This window comes from Nicotiana tomentosiformis, chromosome 4 (assembly GCF_000390325.3).
Source record: "Nicotiana tomentosiformis chromosome 4, ASM39032v3, whole genome shotgun sequence".
Classification (NCBI taxonomy): domain Eukaryota; kingdom Viridiplantae; phylum Streptophyta; class Magnoliopsida; order Solanales; family Solanaceae; genus Nicotiana; species Nicotiana tomentosiformis.
Genome location: NC_090815.1, coordinates 94,088,775 through 94,112,362, shown reverse-complemented (window position 1 = coordinate 94,112,362; position 23,588 = coordinate 94,088,775). Strand labels below are relative to the sequence as shown.

Sequence of the window (23,588 nt, the reverse complement as noted above, 5' to 3'; positions counted from 1 at the left end):
GAGTGGCCGACTTTATGGTCAAAAAGGCCAATGGCACTATCATACCGATGATTCTCGCAGAAATTTACTGAGCTTTAACCGCTTGTCGAGCCGGGACAAAGTTTTTTTAGGGTTACAACTTGCTTTTATAAATGTGGTTGGTAAAACATCTTTGTCATCGCCCAGGTTACATGAACTACGGTCTGACCGAACTCAATTGCATCGAAGAATATGAAAACCGAGTAAACGGTCATGAGTTGCCAGAAGGTATTGAGGCATGGTTCGCATATTTGGGTTCTTTAAACGCAAATTGAATTGAGTGTACTTTCGGTTGGCTCCCGGTCGATGAAGTTATTTACATGTCCGCCGGAGTGTGCTTTCTTTTATTAATGGGTCTTCGGAGTATTCAGCCATATGCCCTGCATCGGGTCCTACGCCAATTGGATAGGTACCAAACAGTCCCCTATGACGAAGATTTAAGTCAACAGATTATTGAACTATGCCCAAAAGCCACATTTCCAGAAGAAAGGGTTCGTCAGATTTGGCACCAATGTAGGTTCTTGGAACCACAGACTCAAGTACGAGATTTGTCTATGGGTGAAGTAGGATCCAACTACGCCATATGGTATGGTAAAAAAAGTCGGGTCGATCAAGAGCTAGAACAGCCCGCCAAAAGGCCCCATGTCCAACAATTCACCGATGGAGCACGAGAGCAATGGGTTTGGTTAGCTAAAGAAAAGGAATACCGGACTACTATAAACAAACTAGAAGAACAAATTGAAAAAATCAAATTTGATAGTAGTTTGCAGGCAACTGAAGATGAAGGGGAAAAGAAGAGGTTGGCTAGGGAAAATGAAGCCCTTCGAGCCCAAATCCAGAGAATGAAAATAGCCGTTGAGACACCGGTAAGAAGTGAGAGAGATGAAAAAATTATAACCAACCTAAGGCGGAAAGTGCATGATTATGGTTTTGACTTGACAAAGGCCGAAAAGGACTTGTTAAATGCTCAAGCAAAGTTGGCCAAAAGTGCAGAAGAACACGCTAGATTAGCCCACCAGTTGAAGCAGAAATATGACAAAGAAGTAGCAATTTTACAGAAAAAGTTGGTTGCCCTAGAAAATGAAATGGTCAAGCAAATAAAGGATTTCAAGACAGAAAGAGAGCATTGCTATGCATTGATTTACCAACTACAAGAAAGCCTGCAACAGTTACAAGACCAAAACAACACAGATACACAAGTGTTAGAGGCTCGGGCCCGGATTCATGCGGCGTCATGATACGTAGGCAATCCCCATAGGATTCGATCATAGTCTTAAAAGAAAATAGAGAAAAAAAAAAGAGGAAAATAAAAAAGGAAGGGAAGAAAGAAAAGAGGGGCCAAACAAAAGGAAAAAAGTGAGTGAGAATTAAAAGAGCGAAACATAGCAAAAAGAGAGAGGAAAAAATCAGGATTCGAAATTTGGGGAAAAAGCCGGGATGAAACACATAAGCCGTCGCAAAGCATTTAGAAACGTTTAACTGCTCAGGTGCATTGCATCCCCAATATGAGATTCCCTATCTGTTAAATGCTTCAAAACTGACCAAGTTATTTTGTGTGCATAAAAAGACAGGTTCTGTTTAGGTGGTTAGTTTGTTGGCATCCTGGCAAGTCACCCCTATAATACCAGATCAAAGCGCAAGGCAGTCATGACTAGCAAAGAGTCGGACACAGGTGTTGTTGATCCGCCGAGGGAGATTGTAGAATTAGAGTCTGAATTGAAAGAGGAGGTCCACAGGTTGAAGCATCAAATAGCTGAAATGTATCAAGCCTGGATCATGGGGCACCCTCCACCTTTATTTCCCACTAACTACACAGAAAATCCCGCTTTCATCCCATCACTGGCACAAGCCTAGAATCCCACTACTGTTGATCTTTCCCCTCAGCATGCACCGGGCTTTACCTATTTCCAACACTACCCCGGCACCTCGTCCCAAACATTCCATGCTCCGCCAGCCAAAACAACCGCATACCCGGCTCCGACATCTGCTCCTGTTTTCATAGCCCCTCCGTGAGCTACCCTCCACCGATCTTCTAGTGAACCCGCGTTCCAAGCTCCAGATACCCAATATTATGCTCCGAAACCAACTTTCAAAGTCACGGATTCTTATTCCTACACCCCTCACTTTGAACCTCCTGTTGAAACTGAGAAACCATCCCGGAACGTGGAGCAGGATGAGATATTCAGGAAAGTGAAGAGTCTAGAACAATCTTTGAAGAACATGCAAGGGATAGGAAGCCAAGTAAGTGTGGCCTACAAGGATTTATGCTTATTCCCTGATGTCCAACTGCCCGTTGGGTTCAAGATGCCCAAGTTTGACCTATACGATGGACATGGAGATCTCGTGGCCCATTTGAGAGGCTTTTGCAGCAAGATGAGAGGCGCCGGTGGGAAAGACAAATTATTAATGGCGTATTTCAGTCAGAGTCTGAGTGGGGCGGCTTTGGAATGGTACACCCGCCAAGACGCTAGCAGGTGGTACACATGGGACGACTTGGCCCAGGCCTTTTCTCGGCACTTTCAGTACAATATAAACATTATCCCGGATCGCCTATCTTTGACCAAGATAGATAAGAAGCCCAGTGAGAGCTTTAGGGAATATGGTTTCAGATGGAGAGAACAAGCTGCATGGGTCAATCCTCCAATGGAAGAAGATGAGATGGTCGAGTACTTTCTTCAAGCCTTAGAACCTACTTATTTTGGCCATTTGATCTCAGCCATAGGTAAGTCCTTCAACGATGTGGTAAAGATGGGAGGAATGGTGGAAGAGGGACTCAAGTCAAGCAAGATCATGAGCTACTCCGCCATAAAAGCAACCACACAAGCAATTCAAAGTGGCACCGGAAGCCTGTTAGGCAAAAAGAAGAAAGATGATGTCGCTATGTTTGTCTCTGGATCAGGGCGTGGCCCAAGGGGTTCGCCTCACCAGTACACCCAACCTCGACCCCAACCTCAAGCCTACACCCAAGCTCCATATAATCCATCCCAACATTATTTCCCACCGCAAGACCCTCAATATTCAGTCAGACCACCCCAATACCATGTTCACCATGCATAGTCATATGCGCAACCCCCTCCTTACCCGCAATGGCGTGCTCCAACTCCACAAAATCCTTATCCACCCCAACAACCATATCGAAACCCTACTGGTCCAAGCTTTCGATCGAGGTCGGATTATAGAAAAGAGAGGCAGCAGCGGAAAGAAACCTTCACCCCTCTTGGAGAGTCGTATACCAGTTTGTTTCAAAGGTTGAGGCAGTTGGACGTTTTGAGGCCGATTGAGCCAAAGACACCAAATCCACCTCCAAGGAACCTTGATTATTCCCTCAGATGCGCATATTGTTCTGATGCCCCAGGGCACGACACAGAGAAGTGTTGGCATTTGAAGAGGGCGATCCAAGAGCTTATTGATACAAATCAAATTGTGGTCCAGAGCCCGGAGGCGCCAAACATCAACCAAAATCCTTTGCCGGCTCATGCAGAGACACATATGATTGAGATAGTTCATAAGGATGGGGAGCCCAAGAATTCTTCCAAGTCTGTCATGATGATCCGGGCTAGCGAAAGTAATCCATTTAAAGCTCCAGATTTTGCAAAAGCAATGCCCTTGACAGTTGAAGGGGTGTCGGAGAAGCTAAGCATGCTCGACGTGAAGCCATCTGTATTAGTTGTGAAAGGGCCTCCGATTAATGTTGAAGCGAACCAGGAAAAGCAAAAAGTGATTGTACCAGGGGTCCCGGGCAAGCCTATCATAATCGTGGAAGGAGCTCGTATTACCCCCGTTATTATCAAGCCAATGACCCAGTTACCAATGGTTGACACAAAGGCCGTCCCGTGGAATTACAAACAGGTGATAGTAACATATAAAGGGAAAGAAGTAGAGGAAGAAGTCAATGAAACCGGAGGACTGACTCGTTCTGGGAGATGTTTTACCCCAGAAGAACTGAGGAAAGCCAAGCCATTCAAGGATGGCCACATCCCAGTAAAGAAGCCGGTCACCGAAGAAGAGGCTGAAGAGTTCCTGAAAAAGATGAAAATGCAAGACTATTCCATTGTAGAGCAGTTAAGGAAAACACCAGCTCAGATCTCTCTTTTGTCTTTGCTGATACATTCAGATGAACACCGCAAAGCCCTGATGAAGATTTTGAATGAGGCCCATGTTCCTGATAAGATCACGGTAAACCACTTGGAAACGATTGCTAACAAGATTTTCGAAGCAAACAGGATCACTTTCTCAGATGATGAACTTCCTATGGAGGGTACAAAGCACAACTGAGCTCTTTATCTCACAGTGAAATGCGAGGATTCTGCTGTCTCAAGGGTACTGGTTGATAACGGTTCTAGTGCAAATATTTGCCCTCTGTCCACTTTGCAAAAGTTGAAGATCGGCACTGAAAGGATCCACATGAACAATGTATGTGTTCGAGGCTTTGATGGAGGAGGGAAAGATTCTGTTGGTGATATAATGCTCGAATTGTCAATAGGGCCAGTTGAGTTCACTATGGAGTTCCAAGTGCTAGATGTGGTTGTCTCTTATAACTTGTTGTTGGGCAGGCCCTGGATACATGCTGCCAAGGCAATCCCGTCTTCTCTGCATCAAATGGTAAAGTTTGAATGGGACAGGCAGGAAATAGTTGTGCACGGTGATGAGAACTTATCTGCTTACAATGACACAATTGTTCCATTTATTGAAGTTGAAGATGATAAAGGGCCTTGGGTTTACCAAACGTTCGAAACAGTGTCTGTCGAGAAGATTCCTGAAGGAGAATGCATTCCAGGTCCAAAGCTACCCTCCGCGTCCGTCATGGTAGCAAATGAAATGTTGAAGAATGGTTTTGTGCCGGGCAAAGGCCTGGGTTCGTCTCTGCAGGGTATTGCACATCCGGTGTGTCCACGTGAAAGTTTCGGTACATTTGGTTTGGGATTCACACTCACAGGGAAGGACATGAAAAAGGCTAAAAATTTGAAAAGAAAGGCATGGTCACTTCCTAAGCCTGTTCCACATATCTCCAAGTCTTTTGTCAAGCCAGGGGTCGCAAAATGCCCAATATCAGCGGTCCCAAAACCTGTGGTCGACTTTGATGAAGAGTTGATCAAGAGGTTCCAGAGTCTGTTTGATGAGGTTAATATGGTAGAAATCGGGGAAGGTTCCAGTAATGCCGATGTGCAGCTCGTTGGGCCAAATGTGAAGCTTAGCAATTGGAAAGCTACTCCTCTCCCCACCCGGAAGGAGTTTTGGTAGTTTGCTTTGTTTTCCTTTCTGTTATCTGGGTTATTCCAGGGTTGTAATCCAGATTTTTTATTTTTTGCTTGTTTTGATGTACAAACCCTTCTATCTTTTATTTTCAATGAAATACAATTTCCCGTTTTCCATTATTCCTGATAGCGTTTCATTTTTGTTTTGTTTCTTTTTTCTGTACAGTTCTTTTTATGCTGGTTTTAATGACATGACATGCATGAGGAATTTTCAGCCAAATCTTAAAAGCCAATCTAATTCCGAAACAACAATCCAAGAAGTAGAGTGTGATGATGAAACAGAATATGATGAAGAAGCAGCATTTCAGGAAATCAGTAGAGAACTAAATCACTTTGAAGAAAAACCCAAGCCTAATTTGAATGAAACTGAAGCAATCAATTTAGGAGATCAAGATAATATCAGGGAAACCAAGATAAGTGTGCATCTGGAACCACAAATCAAGGAAGAAATAATCAAAGCACTGTTTGAATATAAAGATGTTTTTGCATGGTCGTATGACGACATGCCGGGTTTGAGCACTGATTTGGTAGTTCATAAATTGCCAACTGATCCGGCATTCCCTCCAGTCAAGCAAAAGTTAAGGAAGTTCAAGACTGACATGAGTGTGAAGATCAAAGAAGAAATCACAAAGCAGCTTGACGCAAAGGTCATTCGGGTCACTCGATATCCCACTTGGTTAGCTAATGTCGTGCCAGTACCAAAGAAGGATGGTAAGACCAGGGTCTGTGTTGATTATCGTGATCTCAATAAGGCAAGTCCAAAAGATAACTTTCCATTGCCGAACATCCATATTCTGATCGACAATTGTGCCAAGCATGAGATTGGGTCTTTTGTGGATTGCTACGCGGGATATCACCAGATCCTGATGGATGAGGAAGATGCAGAAAAGACAGCATTCATCACACCATGGGGGACATACTGCTACCGGGTAATGCCATTTGGTTTGAAGAATGCTGGGGCAACTTACATGAGGGCAATGACTACCATATTTCATGACATGATACACAAGGAAATTGAGGTTTATGTAGATGATGTGATCATAAAGTCAAAGAAGCAGTCCGACCATGTTGGAGACTTGAGAAAGTTTTTCCAAAGGCTCCGCAGGTACAACCTCAAGCTCAATCCGGCAAAATGTGCATTTGGTGTCCCGTCCGGGAAACTGTTGGGATTCATAGTCAGTCGACGCGGTATTGAGTTGGACCCATCAAAGATCAAAGCCATCCAAGAATTACCACCGCCAAAGAACAAAACCGAGGTGATGAGCCTTCTCGGAAGGTTAAACTACATCAGCAGGTTTATTGCTCAACTCACGACAACTTGTGAGCCCATCTTTAAGTTGCTGAAGAAGAATGCTGCGGTTAAGTGGACTGATGAGTGTCAGGAAGCATTTGATAAGATCAAGAGTTACCTGTCAAACCCACCTGTGCTGGTCCCGCCAGAACCTGGGAGACCTTTAATCCTCTATTTGACGGTCGTGGATAATTCTTTTGGTTGTGTGTTGGGTCAACACGACATCACGGGCAAGAAAGAGCAAGCCATTTATTATCTCAGCAAGAAGTTCACTCCTTATGAGGTTAAGTATACTCTTCTTGAAAGGACATGTTGCGCCCTGACTTGGGTGGCACAAAAGTTGAAGCATTATCTGTCATCCTACACTACTTACCTCATTTCTCGCATGGATCCTCTAAAGTATATCTTTCAGAAGCCTATGCCCACAGGAAGATTGGCAAAGTGGCAGATTTTACTCACAGAGTTTGACATCATCTATGTGACTCGGACCGCGATGAAAGCCCAAGCCCTGGCCGATCTCACTTGGCCGAGAATCCGGTGGATGAAGAATATGAGCCACTGAAGACTTATTTTCCTGATGAAGAAGTGATGTATGTTGACGAGGCTGATCATGATGAAAAGCCAGGTTGGAAACTCTTCTTTGATGGAGCTGCTAACATGAAAGGTGTCGGAATAGGGGCTGTACTCATTTCTGAAACAAGGCATCACTACCCCGTAACAGCTCAGCTTCGATTTTATTGCACTAACAACATGGCTGAATACGAGGCATGCATTCTGGGTTTGAGGCTAGCTATAGACATGGGAGTTCAAGAAATATTGGTTTTGGGAGATTCAGATTTGTTGGTTCACCAGATTCAGGGAGAATGGGAGACTCGTGATTTGAAGCTCATACCGTATCGACAATGTCTGCATGATCTTTGTCAACGATTCAGGTCGGTAGAATTCAGGCATATTCCCAGGATTCATAATGAGATTGCCGACGCCTTGGCTACTCTGGCGTCAATGTTACACCATCCGGATAAGACTTATGTCGACCCTCTGCATATCCAAATCCGTGATCAGCATGCCTATTGCAATGTGGTTGAGGAGGAACTTGATGGTGAGCCTTGGTTCCATGATGTCAAGGAATACATCAAATCGGGGGTATATCCGGTACATGCCACAGGCGATCAAAAGAGAACCATTCGACGTCTGGCTAGTGGATTTTTCTTAAGTGGGGGAATATTGTACAAGAGAACTCCAGATCTAGGATTACTAAGGTGTATAGATGCTAAACAAGCCTCGACTATCATGGCCGAAGTGCATTCCGGGGTTTGCGGGCCACATATGAGTGGATATGTCTTGGCGAAGAAGATTCTTCGAGCAGGTTATTATTGGCTCACCATGGAACGAGATTGCATCAGCTTCGTTTGCAAATGTCATCAATGCCAGGTGCACGGTGATTTGATTCATTCCCCGCCATCTGAGTTGCACACAATGTCTGCACCTTGGCCCTTCGTTGTTTGGGGCATGGATGTCATTGGACCAATTGAGCTGGCAGCGTCAAACGGGCATAGGTTTATTCTGGTGGCCATTGATTACTTTAACAAGTGGGTCGAAGCTGTAACTTTCAAGTCCGTGACCAAGAAGGCGGTGGTAGATTTTGTTCATTCAAACATCATTTGCCGGTTCGGAATTCCCAAGGTAATCATCACAGATAATGCTGCTAACCTCAACAGTCATTTGATGAAAGAGGTATGCCAACAGTTCAAGATTATGCATCGAAACTCCACTCCATATCGTCCTAAGGCAAACAGAGCTGTTGAGGCTGCTAACAAGAACATAAAGAAGATACTTCGTAAGATGGTGCAAGGTTCCAGGCAATGGCATGAAAAGTTACCTTTTGCTTTACTGGGTTATCGCACTACTGTTCGCACTTCAATAGGTGCAACTCCCTATTTGCTGGTATATGGAACCGAGGCAGTTATACCTGCGGAAGTTGAGATTCCATCCCTGCGGATCGTTGTTGAAGCTGAAATTGATGATGATGAGTGGGTCAAAACCCGGCTAGAGCAATTGAGTTTGATTGATGAAAAAAGATTGGCGGCAGTATGCCATGGTCAATTGTATCAGAGAAGAATGGCAAGAGCATACAACAAGAAGGTGCGTCCCCGAAAATTTGAAGTGGGTCAGCTGGTATTGAAACGCATCCTTCCACATCAGGCTGAAGCTAAAGGCAAGTTCGCCCCAAACTGGCAGGGGCCGTTCATTGTGACAAAGGTGTTGCCCAATGGTGCTTTGTATTTAACAGACATAGAAGGTAAATGTGTGGATATGGCTATCAATTCTGATGCAGTCAAGAGATATTATGTATGATTTCTTTGCTTATCTTCAATCGCATTTTGTACTAGGCATGTTCAAAGTTGGAATGACGAAGGCATTTTATTCTGCTATCCCAAACACTTTTATCATTTGTTACCCCTTTTTGAGCCTTATTTATTTTCTTTCATACCCTTCTTTTGGAATCAGAAGTAGAGTTAGAAATATAAAAAAAAAGAAAAAAAAAGAAAAAAAAAAGGAAAAAGAGAAGGAAAAGAGAAAAGCAAAGAAAGAAAAGAGAAAAGAAAGGAGAAAAAGAAAAGCAAGGTAACAAAAACAAAACTCTTATGTTTGAACTACGTTCGACCTGATTCCTTTTAAGGATACGTAGGCAGCCTTACACGGTTCGGTCCCATCAAAATAAAAATTTCAAATTCCCCAGATTCGAAGAAACTGGGGCAGAAGTTTTAGTTTTGTAAAAGGATCTGATTCCAAAAGTTGTAATTTTGAACCCCTTCATCTTAAATTATTTTGAGCCTGCATGCCACCCTTTCTTTCTAACCCTGTCCAAAACCTACACTACAGTCCAAAGAAAGACCTTCTGATCAACTTTGAGGATGCCAAGTCAAGTGAGATGGAGGTATTATTTACATCATGGGTAGCACCTTTGTTCATGGGCACAAGGAAAAGTGAATAAATAAGAGAGTCTTATTGGTGAAAACCCTCACGGGCACCATATGGCGATGGTGAGTCAAGAGAAAATTCAAATGAGAGAGTCTTATTGGTGAAAACCCTCAGGGCACCATAGGGCGATGGTAAGTCGAGAGAAAATTCAAATGAGGGAGTCTTATTGGTGAAAACCCTTACGAGCACTGTAAGGCAAAAATGAGTTGAGAGAGGAGCAAACGAGAGAGGTTTGCTGGTGAAAACCCCTCGGGGCATTACAAGCCGAATGAGGTTCATGACTTTACAGAGAAATTGAATTATGGAAAACCCGGTTTTGAAGTATGAAGACATGGCATGAACTGAAATGTGATTAGTTGGATGGATTAGGCTGATCAGTCCGAAAGGCATGTCATGATCATTGGAGCCAGTTGCTTCATTCAGATAAGTCTCTTTTCCATTTTTCTTCAAATAGTCATCTCTGTTTTTTCTTTTTTATTCCTAATTCTCGAAGTCACTTCGCTTCGTTTCTTTTGGGTCTATTTTTCTAAGTCTCTGTCAAATTAGTCTTTTGTTAAGAAAGCAAGAAAGGACTTCAAAGCTCATTACCAGCTTTTTATTTGCACCAAGCGAAATTCGTCCAGGAACATTACAAGGGACAAGATTTAGAATGAGCAATGCGGTGGTAACTGAAGTTCGGGTTGTCAAGTGATTCGTGAATTTGTAGGAAATGCAAAGGTTCAACAGTTGTCAGAATGAAAGTGCCATACGACGAGTTGAGTGTAAGGGATTCAATTCATTCACAGGTTTTGTGGTCGAGGTCCTATTGAAAGGTCAAACAATTCTTTGTAGCCCGAAGCATCTAATCAAAATGAAGCGGGATAGTGGCAGAAGCAGACACTTTCAGCAAGGATGCCACAAACTAACCGCCACATTTTCAAACTGACAAAATTTTCTTTGTTTTAAGCAGGGGCGAGAAATATTTTTCGCTTTGCCAGGAAATCCCCATGAGGAAAGAATGTTCCAGATAAGTTCACTCTTACGTTTTCAGGACCCTCCTGGATAATGGGATCTAGTTTTAAGTTTTCAGGACCCTCCTGGATAATGGGATGCAACTAATAATCAATGAATGTTCCTGGTACAAACTGGGGCAGAAAATTTTCTTTGTTTTGTCTGTGTTGTTATGATAGCAGGCGCCCACCTGGAGAACGAGGGAATTTATTTCAAGTTTTAAGTCATCAGGCGCCCACCTGGAGAACAAGGGAATTTATTTCGGTTTTAAGTCAAAATCAGGCGCCCACCTGGAGAACGAGGGAATTCATTTCAGTTTTAAGTCATCAGGCGCCCACCTGGAGAACGAGGGAATTCATTTCAGCTTTAAGTCAAAATCAGGCGCCCACCTGGAGAACGAGGGAATTCATTTCATCTTTAAGTCAAAATCAGGCGCCCACCTGGAGAACGAGGGAATTTATTTCAGTTTTAAGTCATCAGGCGCCCACCTGGAGAACGAGGGAATTCATTTCAGCTTTAAGTCAAAATCAGGTGCCCACCTGGAGAACGAGGGAATTCATTTCATCTTTAAGTCAAAATCAGGCGCCCACCTGGAGAACGAGAGAATTTATTTCGGTTTTAAGTCAAAATCAGGCGCCCACCTGGAGAACGAGGGAATTCATTTCTATTTTAAGTCATCAAGCGCCCACCTGGAGAACGAGGGAATTCATTTCAGCTTTAAGTCAAAATCAAGCGCCCACCTAGAGAACGAGGTAATTTATTTCAGTTTTAAGTCAATATCAGGCGCCCACCTGGAGAACGAGAGAATTCATTTCAGTTTTAAGTCATCAGGCGCCCACCTGGAGAATGAGGGAATTCATTTCAGCTTTAAGTCAAAATCAGGCACCCACCTGGATAACGAGGGAATTTATTTCAGTTTTAAGTCAAAATCAGGCGCCCACCTGGAGAAGGAGGGAATTTATTTCAGTTTTAAGTCATCAGGCGCCCACCTGGAGAACGGGGGAATTCATTTTAGCTTTAAGTCAAAATCAGGTGCCCACTTGGAGAACGAGGGAATTTATTTCAAGTTTTAAGTCATCAGGCGCCCACCTGGAGAACGAGGGAATTCATTTTAGTTTTAAGTCAAAATCAGGCGCCCACTTGGAGAACGAGGGAATTTATTTCAAGTTTTAAGTCATCAGGCGCCCACCTGGAGAACGAGGAAATTCATTTCAGTTTTAAGTCATCATACGCCCACTTGGAGAACGAGGGAATTCGTTTCAAATTTCAAGTCAGTTGCAGGCGCCCACCTGAAGAATGAGGGAAGTCATTTCAAATTTTAATTCAAGTTAGAAGTACAGAAGGTCGCCTTAAGAATGCGAGCTGGCAGTCCGAGATGACCAAAGGAAGAAGTCTCAATCCTGAATAAAAGAAAAAAAAAGTGAATTCAAAATGTAGAAGCAGATGAAAAGATATGGGCTGCTCAAGACATGACTGAAGTCGCAAGCTTTGCATGCCCCGTCTTGATCTGAAGAAGCTAAAGAGATGAATCTGCACCTGCAGCTAGCAAGCATTAAGGTTCAAATCAAAAGTCTGCATGAAGAACCATTCAAGACTCAAGATCAAGCTTCAGAAGACTTATAGATAGAAATTTTGTAACTCATAGCTGACAGGCTTAGTTAGTCTTTTTCATTTTTGATTTTGATGTAATAACAGGATCGCGGACTGGAACCTTGACGGAACGGTATCTCACTCGACTCTCTGATTCTCTCCACACACTCCATCACTTCTGAACTACACGTGGCCTGATTCCTTTATAGCCAAGGATATGTAGGCAGCTCAGATACCAGGGCTCGGTCACAATCTTTTTGAATAAGTGTCGGGTCAGAAATCAATTACGTCGCTTACTTGTTTCTTTGCTCAAAAATACTTTGTGTTTCCAAACAAAGAGGGGCAGCTGTAAGCACGTAATTTTTGACCCACACATTAGAATTACCTTTAATAGTCCTAGTATTTTTTAGAATATTTATTTGAGTTTATTTCTATAGGATTTCACTTTATTATTAATTTTATATCTATTTTTTAAAGCACAAAAATTGAAAAAATACAAAAATAATTTCATTTTCTCTATTTAATTTAGGTATTAGGTATTTTTAGAAAGATATTATTTTTATTATTATTTGAAAATACCAAAAAATAATTTTTGTATTAATTAGTATATTTTGATAGTATTAGTATTTTTATTTTTATTTTTTGCTCAATGAGTAAGAATTGAATTTGGGCCAATTGGGAACTCATTTTCGTATTTTGGTGGCCCAGTAAGACAAAGGCCTATTCTTCCCAATCCCTTTTAGCCCAAACCCTTTTCTCACCCATCAAACCCCTCCCTTAATCATAGCCATTGATCTACTTTCATCCAAAGGCCAATACTCACTCCCCACTACCATATAAAAACCAAATTAACACCCAAAAACCCTAAGCTAATTCCCTCACTTCAGCGGCAAGAGAGAAAAAAAAATAGAGACGCAAAAACAGAGGAGGGAGATCTGAAAAACGAAGGGAACAAAAACAACAAAAAAGAGAAAGAAACGAAGAAGGAGAGAAAGAGAAAGCTTTCCCCCACCAAAGCTGGATTCGACCCCATCTTCTTCACGTCCTTTCCTTCATTGAACACCATTTTTATAGCCATGTAAAGCTCTTCTCTCTTTACCCAAATCCAGCTACAAAAACTACCTAAAACCACCATGAATGAGCCTTGAAACTCCATAAAAACCAGCAAAAAAAAAGAGCTTCATTTGTTTTAGCAAAATAGCCATCCAAACAGCCATGAAAGCAGTCCCTTTTCTTCATTAAAACTCCACTGTTTCAGCCCGACGACCAACTGCTAAACCATCCGAAAATAGTCACCAAATCATCACCCAAGCCCATCCCAGAACCTCTCGCAGAAACACGTCCAGAGGTTCTCAAAACAATAAGGTCTTCCATCGAGTTTTATCGTCGAGAAAGCTCCTATTCGAGATCTTTTCCAGTGAGGTTCTCGTTCATTCGCGATCCAGATCCGTCGAGGCTGTTTGAACTCCGTCGGACAACCTGTCTGCCTTCAAGTTGTAGCCGGCACCATCCTTCGGTAATTCGAACTTGGAGATTTTTATGTCAATAAAGTGAAAGGTTTATTCCAAAAAGGTCCGTCTTGTTCTTCTTTAAAGGTCGTCTTGTTCTTCTTTAACAACTCGTCTACTGATTTCCACGATGCTTCTTATGTCAATATTTTAGTTGTTTTATTTTGATTTATAATGTGTTGTCCTAATTGATATGTTTATCCATGTTAGAAAAACTATTTTTTTCTTAATTATTGTTTTGAGAACAGTATCTCTCATGGTGGCGAGATGTAATTAGTTAAGTGGGCTTACGTCATTACTATTATTTGTTTCATTAGTATTTTTGTCGTTTTGGTTTTCTTGTTAGATTTATCTTAGAAGCTATAAAATAATGATATGAAGGAACTAAGGTGATATGATTACTTTCAAAGATTTTCTTAGAGTTTAACGGGCAACTTTGGGGCTGGATTCAATTCACTAGATTTTAAGTGCACAACCCATTATCTTGGTTTTGGATTGATTTTTATCATGATACTTTTAATAGAATTGGGTCAAATGAACCTTGCTAGACCATGTCTTTTTTTAGGATAAAGCTAGCCCACTTCTTCCATAATAGATAAATGCCTTGTAATTTCAAAGATTGAGTAGTAAGTTATAAAGTTTTCTAAGTGTAAATAACTTGTCAATACTCTAAGTAAATAAAATATTTCTTGGCTTCCAAACAACTCCATTTCCATAATATGTGCCTCTGCAATAATCTCAAAGTTTAGATCTTAGGGAAATAATTTAAATACGCCAGTTTGCTTTAGGCGCGATTAATAAATCATCGTAACCATGGGTACGGTTCCCGTGGCATTGTCACGATACATGAATCCCAACTCAAGTGCGTGTTTCACGCGACTTGACTGTAACTTCAAATGATAATAAAAATAAGCATGTCGTCAATCGCGGGTGCATTTTATGTGACGCAGTTTGCGATGTATGCCAAAACGACAAGTGTATGACATCGTGACTTGTTCCAGAAACAATTTCATAAATAATTAAAAGCGTTTTAGAAGATAAAAATACACACTAGGTTTTAAAACATGTATTAAATCAGATAATTAGGCCAATTATTAATAGTTGAGCGACCGTGCTAAAACCACGGAACTCGAGAGTGTCTCACACCGTCTCCCGGGTTAACAGAATTCCTTACCCGTTCTTCTGTGTTCGCAGACCATAAATAGAGTCAAATTTTCTCGATTTGGGATTTAAAATAAACCGGTGACTTGGGACACCATAACTTATTCCAAGTGGCGACTCTGATCAAATAAATAATCACATTTCGAATATTGTCACTTTAATTGGAAAAACTCCCCTATCCCATATCCTCTTCGGGAAAAAGGAGGTGTGACAACCTTGGGTGGTACTGCTGTTAGCTGGATGTCCATACTTCAGAAAAGTGTTGCTCTATCTACCACTGAAGCATAATTCATGGCAATCTCAGAAGCTAGAAATGAGATGATTTGGCTTAAGAATTTTCTTAAAGAGCTAGGTAAAGAGCAAGACAATTGTGAGCTTTACAGCGATAGCCAGAGTGTAATTCATCTTGCCAAGAATCCAGTGTTTCATGCAAGATCGAAGCATATCTAGTTGAGGTATCATCATATCCGAGAGTTGATAAGTGAAGAAACTCTTTCCCTGCAGAAGATACCAGGATCAAAGAACCCGTCAAATATATTGACCAAAGTTGTCGGTGTTGACAAACTGAGGTTGTACACTGCCTCAGTTAGCCTTCAAGACTGATAGCGTGAAGGCGCCACCAAATAATAACAAATCTTTTTTAAAATTTCTTTCTTGATATAACATAGGTTTGAGGGGGAGATTGATAGTAGCAAACCTGTTGTTGTATGCGAAAGAAAGAAAAGTAGACAAAACAAAAAAAAGAAAAGTCAAAAAGAGATGAACTTATGATGTAAGCGCTTACGTCGACATTCGTATGATTTAAGCGCTTACATCGGCATTCGTATGATGTAGGCGATTACATCGATATTCCTAAGATTTCTTTCAAATGCGGATGTAAGCGCTTAAATCGGTATTCCTAAGATTTCTTTCATTTGCATATCATCCCTTAACTTCTTCTTTCTCTCTTCAATTAATAAAGAGCTATTTTTTGTGTGGCCGTGGAGTAAGCAAAAATTATCGAACCACATAATCTCTTGTATGCAATTTATTATTTTTCTTTTCCCTCCTAACACGTTTCCCAACAAGTTATACAGCTAATCTCATTTCACTCTCATCAGTCATCAGTACGACCATATCACCAGCTCTTTAATTTCCTACCACAAATCTCAAGTACTTTGTCACTATGTCTTCTACCTCACAACAGCTTCGTGTTGGTGTTCTCTCAAGTCCAGGCTTGGGCCACATTATCCCAGCACTAGCCCTCAGCAACCGCCTCGCCACTCACCATAACGTCTCAGTCACCGTTTTCGCTATCAGCTTCGGCAGCTCTGCGGCGGAAACAGAGATCCTCACGTCCGCCAAAAATTCAAAGCTGATTAATATAATTGAAATACCAGCAGTAGATATCTCGAACCTCATCGATGCCAACACAAAAATGATTGCCCTACTTTGCATACTTGTACGTGAAACGTTACCTGTTGTTAAGTCTGTAATATCTGCGGAGAAGCATATTCTGGACGCTCTCATCGTTGATCTTTTTTGCCCTGAAGCCTTGCCAATTGCCAAAGAATTTGGGTTACCCAACTATTTATTTATTCCTACGAATGCATGGTTTACAGCTTTGACTATATACTGTCCTGTTCTTGACAAAGAAATTGAGGGTGAATATGTTGATGAGGACGAACCGTTGCAAATCCCGGGTTGCAAACCGGTTCATCCGGAAGACGTTGTTGATCCTATGTTGGACCGGAACGATGAGCAGTATCACGAGTACTTGAGGGTACATGGAGCCGGGTTCTGTTTGTCTGATGGAATCTTGATGAACACTTGGGAAGATGCTGAGACCGGCTCACTCAAAGCGCTTCGAGAAAATGAAATATTGAAAGCGATCCTGAATAATACACTGATTTATCCAATTGGACCGTTGATAAGATCACAGGACAAAGAAATCATAAATGAGAGTGGTGATGATAGGAACTTTGTCCTCAATTGGCTGGATGAACAAACTCCCGAATCAGTGCTAATACATATCTTTCGGGAGTGGTGGGGCCCTCTCGTTAGAACAGTTAACTGAGCTAGCTTTTGGGTTGGAATTAAGTGAGCAGAAGTTCATTTGGGTGGTGAGGCCACCGTTAGAGGTTGTCGTAGACTACCTCGGTGTAGACAAAGAAGGCGGTGATGGCACTCCTGAGTACTTGCCAGAAGGTTTTCTAACTCGAACGAAAGATTTTGGATTGGTGATTCAGGTGTGGAGTGATCAAGCAGGAATTTTGAACCACCCGTCAGTTGGGGGATTTTTGTCACACTGCGGATGGAATTCTTGTATTGAGAGTATAACAAATGGTGTGCCAATAATTGCATGGCCGTTGTACGCTGAACAGAGACAAAATGCCACCATGCTGACGGAGGAACTTGGTGTGGCTGTCAAGCCAAAGGTGTTGCCAACAAAGAAAGTAGTGGAAAGGGAGGAAATAGAGAAATTGGTGAGATCGGTAATGCAATATGAAGAAGGAAAGGACTTGAGGGAAAATGTGAAGAAACTTAAGATGAGTGCAGAAAAAGCTACGAGCGTAGGAGGCTCATCTCACAATTCAATGTGTGAAGTCCTCAAAGACATTGACAAGAAAGTCCATTGTTACAAGAAAAGCATGTCTGAGGAAACAGTCTAAATTAAATAAGGAAATCAAGCATAGTCAAGTCGCTTTATTAATTATTAATTAATATTTTTTTTCCTATAAAAAATTCACTTTCTTTTGAATAAACATGCAAATAGTAGCGGATTCACATTTAAAGATTGGCGTGGCATGCACCGGCAAGTTTGGCAAAATTTTTACGTACAGGTTGAGATTTTCTTAAACAACATTAAATGATCTTTTTGAAAGCTTGGCTCAAGTTCGAATCTTGGTGAGTACTTCAGCTAATTCTATATTTACTTATGGGTGTAACTGTGTAATTTACCTATCAAAGATATTTTTTTGGTTTGTTTTCTTATTCTAATTGGTATAATTTTCTTATTGAAGATGTTATTTTACTTGCGTAAATTTATTTCTAATAGAGAGAGTCTGATTCTCTAAATGAGAAATATTATTAATTTTGCAAATTTATAGGAAATGATGTAATTCCGATCCCCTAGAGGAACTGTTATTTTTACTTGTGATGTTAATAATAAATGCCTGATTCCTATTTGAAAATATCAATTCCATTTGTTTCTGGTATAAGATTGTAATTTTCATATTTGCAAATCAAAAATCTATTAAGTTGACTAAGTAAACTCGAAAGAGACTCAATTGAACTGAATATAAATTCCTAACTCTATAATCTATACAAAGTGTACATTAAGGAACCATTTGGTTCAAGCGATTATGTGAGTTAACTCGGTATAAATTTTGGGATTAAATTTATGCCATATTTAGTTGGAGGTATTAGCAAAAATCAGCATTATACTCTTTACCAAAATTTTGGTATAATTTACCCATATAAACGATGGAAATTTCAGATCTTGTTGATTTTAATTCCAAGATTACAATCCTAAGATTGTTCTGATTTTGAGCCAAATGACCCCTAAAGGAAATGTGATACCCGTCACCTTTAAATCTTAGATCGCCCAAACAAGCAAGAAATGGTAATGCCTATATATTTGCGCTAAATAATAGAACAAGAAAAAATAATATGGTATAGATCGCGCATGCTTTTGTAATTAGATTTGCTCAATGTATGATGAATTATACAAGAACTAAAAAGTAAAAGCCCTCCCTGCATTTGTATTTGATGTTATTCTTCACAAATAAATAAAAGAAGGTCATTCATTTGAATTTCTTTGTTATTCGTACAAAGTATGAAAGACAAGAAAATAAGAAAATACAGAGCAAATACTGAAACTAAAGGGAATCAGAAATGCATAATAAAGATCTGTAGCAGACTTCTTTGCAATTGGGAACTAGTTTATTAATTTTTACTCATACGGGAAACCGACAACGGAAAATCATTGAGTCCCAAGCTTCTTGTCGACAGTCACAACAATTCCAACAATCACTGCAATCATAATCAGTAGGACTATGAGGACCACATAAGCTCCCACAAGTAATTAAATCATTAAGTTGTGGAAGTAATTTTCTTTTAAGTTCTGATAGAGATCAACATTCCTTTCAGCCATAACTTGTGTCTTGGAGAAACACATCACATCCACTGAAAACTTCATCGTCACAATTACAAAATCAACTTCTGATTGGTATAATATATAAATAACGCAAATTCAATCAACACGTATAGAAATACGTACACACGGGGTGGCGCCTATCGATGGTACTAGTCCATCGATGATACTAGGCCAGCTGAATCCCTCAATCAAACATGTCGTGATGGTATAGAAATACTACAAATTCAATCAAACCTGTCATGATGGCGCCTATCGATGGTACTAGGCCAGCCGACTCCCTCAATACTATAATACTTCATTCAAAGATATGCCAAAAGGCGTCTGATATAGCAAAATTTCATAAAAGAAACAAGGGTTGAACTCAAAAATAAAAATGCGGAATGAAAAGACCCAAACATCGGGGTGTCACTGAGTCATGAGCAACTACTAAAAACTGGTCCGACAATAACAAGACTAACATAGTCCGGAAAAAATCCAAAATACAATTAAGGGGAAGATAAAGAAGAAGAAAACAAGGCTGCGATCGCCGGGCAGCTACCTTGCTAACTCTAATGATCGGCTACAGGAATATCAACAGCCGTTACCGTGATCAAAAATACCTGGATCTGCACACAAGGTGCAGAGAGTAACGTGAGAACACCAACTCAGTAAGCAACAGAAGTAAATAAAGGTTGAGAAGTAGTGACGAGCTAAATGCAAGTACCGTTCATATCACAAGAATTTAGTAAAGTGCGGCATGCTTTGCAACCAGAGTTTAAGTCAAATCAGCTTTTTTAAATCAAGTTCAATTAAGACAATTAGAAATATCTTTCACAGTTCTCAAATATTGACTCAAAGCAACTATGAGCATGCATGATGAAATCATATACTACCCCTCGGGCTAACATCACTCAGTCCTCATAATCATTCCAATCTCACAATCACGTATGCCTCACAATCGCTCAGCACTCGGCACTCGCATTCAGTAGGTACCTGCGCTCACTAGGGGTGTTCAGACTCTGGAGGGGCTCCTACAGCCCAAGCGCTATAATTTGTATGGACAACTCACTTGCTGCACGGACAACTCATGTGCTATAATATCATATCAGAATCCGTACGGACAACTCATGTGCTAAGGTACAATACCTCACAAACAGGCCCTCGGCCTCACTCAGTCATAAACCTCTCTAGTCTCTCGGGCTCTCAGAAATCAAAGAATTCAGCCCAAACAACATTAACATGATGCATCAAATAGAATAATAGAGACTGAGCTATGATGTAAGAATGCATGAACATGGCTGAGTACGGGATATCAACAAAAACAGTGAGAGGACAGCAAAAAATGAGCTCTAAGAGTCCAAACACTACTGGCATAAAGCCTAGACATGGTATCTAGCATTATTTACAGTAAATTTTCTAAAGCACATAAAGAACATATAGCTACAATAGGTTGTTCAACTTTACAGTTGCTACGGGACGGACCAAGTCATAAATTCTCAATAGTGCACGCCCACAAGCCCGTCACCTAGCATATGCGTCACCTCCAAATAGTCACATGACACAAAAATCTAGGGTTTCATACCCTCAGGACTAGATTTACAATAGTTACTTACCTCACTCCGAGCAAATCTCTACTCCGCAATGCCCTTGCCTCTCGAATCGGCCTCCGAGCGTCCCGAGTATAGCCACAAGTAGTACCATAACATTAATATATGCTAAAGGAATCAATTCCACAAGAAAACTACTAAATTAGACTCAAAATCCGAAATCGACTCAAATCCGATCCCTGGCCCCACGTCTCGAAATCTAACAAAAATTATAAAACCCGAAAGCCCATTCACTCACGAGTCTAACCATACAAACTTTATCTGAATCCGACATCATTTGGTCCCTCAAATCCTCAAATTACACTCTCCAAAATCTCAAGCCCTAACCCCCAATTTGTACTTCAAAACCCCACTAATTAGATGAGAAAATAACGGAAAAATACCATAGCTAGGGGTATTAGAGCCCAAGCAACTTACCTCTGTGAAAACCCTTGAATCCCCTTCAAATATTACTCCAAAAGCTCCAAAGTCTGAATTGAAAATAGTGAAAATGAGCAACAAATCACGAAGTCCACTTTTTTATACATTCTGCCCAGTGGAACCGCACCTGCGGTCCCTTTTTCCGCTTCTGCGATGCTGCACCTGCGGAATTTCCATCGCAGGTGCGGAACTCGCTTAAGATCCTAGGTTCCTGTCACGACCCAAAAATTCCACCACAGGAGTCGTGATGGCACCTAATTTCCAAGACTAGGTAAGCCGATTTTCATTACATTTCGAAGCTATTTTTTTTAATATGAATTAAATAGGTAATCAAGACCAACAGCGGAATAAATATGAATATAACAACCTCCCAAGATTGGTAGTACTGAGTCACGAACTCTAACTGAATACATGAAATGATCTCAAGGATCGAATAATCAATACTGTTTGAATAATAAATAACAGTAAAATAAAATGAAAAGACTCCAAGGAACTGCGACGACCAAGCAGCTCTACCTTGAATTCTTGTGATCCAACTCTAACTCTGTCCGAGTCCGATATCCCTAATACCTGGCTCTGCCCAAAAATGTGTAGAAGTATAGTATGAGTATACCACGGTCGGTACCCAGTAAGTATCAAGACTAACCTCAGTGGAGTAGAGAAGAGGTACAGTCAAGACACTCACTACTCTAATAACCTGTGCAATATGATATACAAAATGATAGAAAACAAATAACAGTGATAGCAACACCAATCAACTAGTGATTTAAACAGCAAGACAACAAGAACACCATAAATATTACTCGAACGAATAATAAATACAGGTACAACCAATTAACCAAGTCCTTTCAATATACATCTTTTATCTATAAGTTTTTCAATAAAAGTCTCTAGAATATAATCCTTTTCAATAAATATATTTCGAATATGCTTCCTTCAAATAAATATCCTTCCATTAAATTCTTTCAAATAAATATCTTTCGAAGATAATTCTTTCAGGTAAATATCTTTCAAATATACTTCTTTCAAGTAAATATCTTTCAAATATACTTCTTTCAGTAAATATCTCTCTAATATAATTCTTTCAAATAAATATTCTTCTAATATAATTCTTTCAAATAAAAGTCACCATGTGACACTTCATTTAACTTTCCTGGCGCGAGAAATATCTTCAACATATCACCTCAAATAGTACGGCAATGCCTTCGTGCACTTGTCTCATTCTCACCCATATATATATATATGTATATATACGTAGATCAACTCAATTGGCACGGCACCACCATTCGTGCATTTACATCTTTCTCACCGTGCATACATATAACAGTACCAACTAGGTGGGAGAAATGACAATAACAATAAAAGAAATAAAGTGGAGGCACACAGAAAGCAACAATGACTACAAGTCACATAGAAAGTATGGGTGCACATTAACATCTCAAGATAAAGGCATGAATATATACACAACAAAATGATATCACAATATAATGTATGTCCCTCGTCCTCGCCTGCACGGAAACACCCTTCGTTCCATGAATATATGATAATATAAAAATAATTGCACGGCATCACCCTTCGTGCTTTTACTGTCATCCTCACCTGATAATATAAATAAAATAGCACGGCATCACCCTTCGTGCTTTACACTCTTCCTTTCCAAGCACATGTATATCATTAACAAGCAAGGTAGGAAGCATAAATAACATCAAGGAGAGTATTTAAACTACAACAAAATACAACAATTCATATTCCAATTTTCCACTGCCCACAACCAAATTCTAAGTATGTAGCAGAATCAATATATTTCTCAACAAATAGCCCAAGGCTCCACACAACGTACAATAAACCTCAAAACAATCAACAGAGATGAAAAATACTCAATATAAGGCAACGCCTTCATTAATCCAAATTCTTAATAATTATATTAAATCCTCAATTTAAGCTTATTTAATAAATATTGCAGATAAGGATTCCATCATGAATTTAATTCCAAGAAAATATCAAATCAACAAACACACGGAATTCACATAAAATTCAAGTGACAATAACACCAAATTATTATATAAAATACAAACTTGACAAATGAGGAACGAGGAGTAATAATTCAAGGATTTACTAATGCCAACAATTATCTAATTTAATACATAAGAAAGCCTAAAACTTTAACCAATAAAATTTGCACATATAAGCCCGAGCATGTACTCGTCACCTCGCGTACACGGTTTTTCACATTTCACAAATAGCACATAAGACTCGATGCCTAAGGGGTAATTCCCCCACTCGATGTTAAGCAAGGCACTTATCTTATTGAAGTTATGTCGATATTGCACAATCTGCTTCTTGCTTGAAATTGACCTCCAGACAGCTCAAATCTATCCAATTTATATTGTATAATTTCATTAAAATTCATCGGAAATAATTATGGATAATAATACGTCGACTTAAAAATTTATTCCAAAAAATCAACAAAAGTCAACACGGGGCCCGCCTCTCGAAACCCGACATAATTTTCATGAAATCCGAACACCCATTCAGATACAAGTTTAACCATACCAATTTTATCAAATTCCGATATCATTTCGTCCCTCAAATCGTGATTTTTCATTTTGAAAATTTTCTTCAAAAACCACATTTTTCCTCAACTCAAAA

General features: G+C 40.2%; 1 protein-coding gene and 1 pseudogene across 1 annotated transcript; both read left to right on the top strand.

Annotated features, from left to right (window-relative positions):
* The first annotated feature begins 368 nt into the window (after positions 1–368).
* LOC138910157 (uncharacterized) lies at positions 369–1,256 on the top strand. Its single transcript, XM_070201380.1, has one exon. It carries the CDS (start codon positions 369–371, stop codon positions 1,254–1,256), a length of 888 nt encoding a protein of 295 aa, XP_070057481.1.
* A 14,456-nt stretch (positions 1,257–15,712) lies between these two features.
* Positions 15,713–17,604, top strand: LOC104090143 (anthocyanidin 3-O-glucosyltransferase 5-like; annotated as a pseudogene).
* The last annotated feature ends 5,984 nt before the right edge of the window (positions 17,605–23,588 follow it).

Coding starts and splice junctions, on each gene's coding strand:
- LOC138910157 (XM_070201380.1), top strand. CDS start 369: ATGGGTCTTCGGAGTATTCAGCCATATGCCCTGCATCGGGTCCTACGC.